At 30.3% G+C, this 6205-nt stretch overlaps 1 protein-coding gene across 5 annotated transcripts; it reads right to left on the bottom strand.

Annotated features, from left to right (window-relative positions):
* Nucleotides 1-590: 590 nt before the first annotated feature.
* On the bottom strand, nt 591-5951 carry LOC112452230. Of its 5 annotated transcripts, none has more exons than XM_025012344.1 (10): nt 5824-5951; nt 4586-5689; nt 3266-3365; nt 2669-2995; nt 2325-2527; nt 1862-2233; nt 1646-1792; nt 1146-1354; nt 916-1075; nt 591-839 (listed from the first exon to the last, which is right to left on the bottom strand). In XM_025012344.1, the coding sequence occupies exons 5-10, from the start codon at nt 2521-2523 to the stop codon at nt 730-732; spliced, it is 1197 nt and encodes a 398-aa protein (XP_024868112.1). In that variant the 5' UTR covers nt 2524-2527; nt 2669-2995; nt 3266-3365; nt 4586-5689; nt 5824-5951; the 3' UTR covers nt 591-729. The 5 variants fall into 5 exon arrangements, 3 of the variants coding, with proteins under 3 accessions (XP_024868112.1, XP_024868111.1, XP_024868113.1); XM_025012343.1 differs by having other exon boundaries at nt 2325-2524; XM_025012345.1 differs by having other exon boundaries at nt 2325-2524; nt 5212-5689.
* Between the last annotated feature and the right edge of the window lie 254 nt (nt 5952-6205).

Raw genomic sequence — 6205 nt, 5'->3', positions numbered from 1 at the left:
TATTGCTTGTTTTATTACTGTTACATATGAGAAATATTGTTTGTTATTATTAATTAAATTGAATGGAATATAAATATTCTGTTACTTGTTATATTTATGTTATATTTTTGCTAACCTTACATATATATATATATGATTAGCAGAAGGGAAAGGTAGCAGAAATTTTTATAATAAAAATACAAAATAAATATACTTATTTGCTCATTTTTATTAATACAACATTACAAGATAACCTGTGCACAATACGATAATATTATTTTTTATAAACAATAAAAAGTTTTGTAGAGTCTTTGGTATTCAATACTAAAGTTAATATATATAATAAACTTTGGCTTATAGAAAATATTTCCCATATAGCCAGCTGAGTATAATATTTTGCTTGATTCAGATAAATCTACTTTTTTACATCAAAATCCATTGAATCAATCAGTAAACACAACTGTTACATGGAAAAATAAATATTTTTTGGACAAAGTTACCCTAATGGGCCAGTTAACCTATTTTACAGTACTTAAAAACATTAAATACTTACAAACATTTTTTTAACCTATGACATTCAATACAAATAAAATATGTAATGCATTTAATACTTGCAAATAAAAATTTTTTTAATCTTTGGAATTCAACACAAATAAAATATGTAATGCATTTAAAAATGTGTAGTAAACTTAAAAGTAATGGACAAGAATGAGAATACCACATAGCAGGCTGTTTGTTCTGCTTTTAATTTTAATTCTCCTTTTCCTCTCGATTTTTCCGTTGCTTTGCAAATCGGAACCACTCCGCAGATATTGTATCCAGGTCTTTCTCTGTTACAACGTGATGTCCCAAAATGATGTCTATAAAGAAAGGCAAAATCCTTTGAATTGTGTTCATTATGCAATATATTACAAAAAAATATATAGGTGAATATACCTTTCATTACTGTAATCACCAATAATTTTGATACAGCAAAGTTTTGTCTGCGTCCTTTCCAGGAACATTTCATTGCACATTCATTAGAAAAGACTTTTGCCAAAATATTTCTAACATGTTCTCTCGGTGAATGGCCTCCGATTTTTTGTAAAAAAGCTTCCTGTGTGTGTGAAATAAAACGATTTTATTAAGTATGCAAATAGAATCAAATTTTGTTTAGTTGTACTTACATATTCATTATATAAAGTTTTATCATTTTTCAACTCAACTTCGATTTTTTTAATATCATCAACACATTTTAATGGTAAAAACGTCTTAATTCTTTCTGTATTAGATTTATTTTGACCGTTGCGAATATATTTGTTAGTCAGTTGTGTTGAAACATCATTTAATTCCAGGTGCATATCTGCTATAGCCCGCATTAAATTTTCGACATTTTCTGGAATAAAATAATATTTATAAATAAAAAAAAGATAAATCTGGATAAAGTAAAATTTTTATTTATTTCTTACTTTGTAGTTCTATACAACGCAATCAATTTTATACAATGATAAATATAAAAGAGAAGTAGATCTTTTTTGGCTTTAATGGCAATATTATACTATACTTCCAAATTCGTTTAATTTTAAAATATGACAAATATTGAATTTTTAAAAACGTATTTGTACGTGGAATTGGTACATTTATCAATTTATATATAAGTTTACAGTAAAAAAAAAAAGAACTTTACCGTCAATTCTCTCCAGAACATTTAATACAGTATTATTTTCTGTGCTCTTATTCGTATTCCACGTCCTTTCAGAACCACTACTTTCACTTTTAGATGCTGACATTTCAGAATGTTCTTTAACTAATTCACGTCCAGTTGTCTGCATCACTGAAATCCAAATTTAAAAAGATCCGTGTATGTTTTAGGATTAAAATACAAAAAAAAATATAAACTTACCATCGTTTTGATTATTATTTGTTACAGATTTAACGCCAATATTAGCATTATTTTGGGAACTCTGTATTTCTAGATCTGTAGGCCATACAGGAAGAGCTTTATCAATGTTTTGTTCGTTCCCCGAAAGATCACCTTCAGATTGTTCTTTGTTAATAGGTACATTTACTTGTTTTCTACCATAAACTTTCAACCTATTCTTAGAACTGGATCTACGATTATTCTTATCATTGTTCTTTTCTTTATTTTCATCTGTATCTGAATGATTGTCGTGAATAATAGATTTCTTTTTACGTTGCCCTTTACCCATGCATTGATCATCCGTTGATGTATAATTATCATCTTCTGCAGCTTTTCTCGCTTTTTCTACTGACGCTAAGAAAAAGACAAGAAATAAAATAATGCACAAATATATATATATATATATACTACAAACATTTTCATAAATAAAGGTTATAATTCTTACCAAAGTATTTTTGTATTTTCACAGAGATTAAGCTCCACGACTTTCTGTCAGGGTCCGCACGTTTCGATATTAACGTTGATACGTTTTTTACAGAGGTTGGTGGCCACCAGCACATAACTTCATTGTCATCTTCATGTATCCAATTTGTCGGCACTTCCGACACGGTATTGTCGGAAAAACACACAACTGCATAAGCCATTCTACTAAACAAATAAGAATTTTGTGTGTATCAGACATTGCTTATGGGCCCCATGGCAAAATTGTAGAATTTTTTTTACTGAATTTCTTATATTCTTCAATGATATAGTCTATGTACAGGAAAATTCGTATTAACCTACACATACCTTTATACTAGACTGCAATTATTGCACTGAGGTATAGGCATGCGACGGTGTAACCGCGAAAATCACGTACATACACGTTCAGATACTTCCAGATTCTAGATACTTCGGATGACAAAGACCGGTGAGGCATCCGCTGCTGCCGGCACGAACCCGCCACGAGCGAGTCATGTGGGGTAATTGACCAATAAGCGCTCGCGGGGTCACTATATAAGGCGCAAAATGCGCACTCTGACGTAGGCAAACGCGGGAGATTTAAATACGGCCTGAGACTCACGTCTACGTTTACACTTTTTCGCTTCATTTAGTGACGCTTTTCTTCGACGCTCTCTATATTTTTTTACAAATAATAAACTTCTATTTATTATAAATAAAAATAAAGTTTAGTTTCTTGTAAATTTTATAACTGTTCTATTTTTATTTTATTCTAAATACAATAATATTGAAGTTAAAACAGCGAAACAAAATTAATATTTTTTTCTTGCATTTTTCCTACTTCTACAACGTACTTGATTTTATTCAATGTCATTCTTTTTAGCACCATTTTGAAAATATTGAAAGATGTGTAAAAATTATAAAAAATAAAAAAATTAATATTACCTTTAGGCGGCGAGTACATGAGAAAATAATATATTTCGTCGAAAAAACGCTTCTTAACAACATAGACATTTTGTGGAAATCACGTTTCTGTTTCGTGAAACTGTAAATAAGTAAATTTAATAAGTTAATTTTTCTTTTTTTATTGTACAATTGTATGTTCAAGTATACTGCATTATTAAAATTAGCGTTAATAAGTACATTTAAATAGAAATATTAGGTACATTAGAAAAAAATTATTCACATGCAATAAACAAAAAACTCTTATATTATATTAATATTTATTTGCCATACATAATTGTTAATTGTCATGATGAAGCAATGGGACAATTGCTGACGTATCTCGTCCTGATATAATTTTTAGACACTTGTTTTTAACTTCAGAGAGCAAAATAGTAACATTTTCATCATTTGAAGAATTATTAATTTCACAAATATTAAGTCTTAAGGAGTTACAAGGTTCTGTAAACAACGGATTAATTGCTGAAAATAAATCACCAATAAGATGTAGTTCATTCTCATTTATGATAATTTGACTTACAACTAGTATCTCATTAGTTTTTAACAAACAGCAGTTATTCGGGTGTTTACTTGTAATTGTGAAATCTTTAAGTTCAATGCACTTAATATGCGTTCCTGTCTGTGCATAATGTATAATTGGATATGATTTTGATTCTTTTACAACGGGAATTTCATTTTCTTCGCGCAATCTATTACGTATTTGTTCTAATGGCTTTGGAGAATTTTGAACTTTGTCTCGTAAACTTTTTAAATAGTTTTCAAACTTGAAACAACTAAATTTGTCTAATGGGCCAAAAGTTTTAACTTCGTTAGACAAATGTAATAAATTGTGGATATTATATGACATGAATTGTCGTCCGTACAAAACTTCATAATTCTTAACAAAATATTCTAATAACTGACGAGCATAATCGTTTAATGCTATACATGTATTCGGATCACATAATATTCTTATTGCAATACTCAATGTAAGAAAATGAATATAATATGCAGCAGACAGTATTGACTTTAAAATTACTGGGCCTATATAAAGCAAAAATAATCGGAATTCTGTAGCTTTCCACTTATCGACCTCTGTTAAAGTGCGAGGTAATCTTGAAAATTCAGATGAAATTGACGATTTAGTTGCTACAGTTGCATCAGACAAATCTTTTTGATTATTTTTACTTAAACGACTATTGTGCGGACCTTTCACCCAGAAAAGGAGAAGACGTTTCATAACTCCTAAACATATTAAGTGCATGTAATCAATTGCAATTTGAATAACCATATCAATATTCAATTCCTGTAAAATTGTATCACCTGTATGGTGTTCTTCTTGTTGTTTATTACGAAATGATTCGTCGGTTCTCATTGTAAAATTTGTTTCTGGAAAAACTACGGAGTTAATGTATTCTCCTTCCTGAGTACATTTATGACAGCAAAAATAACCAGAATGGCTTTTTGTAGACATCACAAAAGCCATTGCTGGAGCATCACAGACAATGCCTGCAATTTCAACTAAACATTTCTTTCCACTATAAAAAAAACCATTTTGTTGAATTTCTGTCATTTCATTAACAAAAGGTCGTAAAAATTTATTTGCATTTGTTGGTTTTGAGTACCCGTGATAAATTCCTACAGCGAATGGTCTTATATAAACATCCGCTTGGATGGACACCAAAATAGGCCAAAATTGGCTTCCGGAACTTTTCGACAAAGACATTCCGTCACAGTTAATTAACAATTTCACAGAATCTGGAACTTGTACGAAATATTTTTCTATTGACCGCTGAAGACCGACGACAAGTCTAAAATGTACATAAGAACCGTTTCCCACCGTTGTCGTAATTTCACTAATTCGGGGTGTGTGCATTAAAGTTCGGACGTCTTGAGGCAAAGTTTTATGTCCATTATTACGCAATATTGTTAATAATTTTTTAACAGACCTGTGAGAAATTCTCTCTGTATTTACCCAAGATCGTAATTCACTTTGTAAATTATTCTCACTTTTGTTTTCATCAAAATCCAAATTTTGGTTTTCTATTATATCAATCTCTGAGAAATTTGAACCTGAAAAGGAAGTATGTTGCTCTATTTCAATCTGCACCGCATCTTCTTCATAATTCTCAACTACAGGTGAAGTACGTGAAGTGACAGATGAAAACTCTGAATTCGAAGGGCAGAGACGTCCAAAATTGTCACCAACGGTTGATTCGTTGTTAGTAACATTAATAGATGTCATGAGTTGGAGTGTTTATTTCCACACAGACTACATTGTCTAATGCAAGATCTGAAGAAGAACCACTATTTGTATTAGAGATATCCGTATTTCTGTAGGATTCAATTTTTTGACAAATCAGCTGATTTTTTCGTCTCTTCGACAAATATTGTAGGTCTTTTGGCATCTTTTTATAATAATTACCACTAAAATTGAATTAAATTTTTATATTTAATAAAATAACCATAAAATATTTAAAAAAATATAGTAAGAATTAATTAATATATAAACATAATGCGAATATTTATGATTTTTTGTAATAACTTCTCATTGTACATACCTGGATATTATATTTATAGCTATATATGTTTGTTCTCGTTTGGTCACTACCATCGATCAACACGTACCTTTTGTCCTCCTCAAGGATATACGTGGTTATTTGGCACATTTCTCCAATGTTTCTCTAGCCCCCGCAACAAATCTCTTTCCCGACAGTTATAATAATCACTTTGGTCCAATTAAAGGTTAAGAGCAACACGTGCTTTCTCCACGGCGGTTAAGACCATCGACGCATATGTCGATATGTCGCATATGTCGATTCTATATATATATATATTTTTTCAGCCTAAATGGGAACTTTCACTATAGCTGCGTTCGGGAAGCGAGCTATCAACCTATAATTGTATTCTTATTACATCTAATTAGCGATAAAAATAGTATGA

This window comes from Temnothorax curvispinosus, unplaced genomic scaffold (genome assembly GCF_003070985.1).
Source record: "Temnothorax curvispinosus isolate PA1 unplaced genomic scaffold, ASM307098v1 QBEX01003075.1, whole genome shotgun sequence".
NCBI classification, from domain to species: domain Eukaryota; kingdom Metazoa; phylum Arthropoda; class Insecta; order Hymenoptera; family Formicidae; genus Temnothorax; species Temnothorax curvispinosus.
Note: the sequence above shows the minus strand (reverse complement) of the source record. Positions and strands in the feature narration are given on the sequence as shown.

Bases quoted from the DNA above. Each gene is read 5' to 3' on its own strand.
- LOC112452230 (XM_025012344.1), bottom strand. From the start codon at position 2,523: ATGGCTTATGCAGTTGTGTGTTTTTCCGACAATACCGTGTCGGAAGTG. The intron at 2,234-2,324 runs GTAAGAATTATA...TCTTTTTCTTAG, and splicing joins GAAAATACAAAAATACTTTG to CGTCAGTAGAAAAAGCGAGA. The intron at 1,076-1,145 runs GTAAGTACAACT...TCACACACACAG, and splicing joins AAACTTTATATAATGAATAT to GAAGCTTTTTTACAAAAAAT.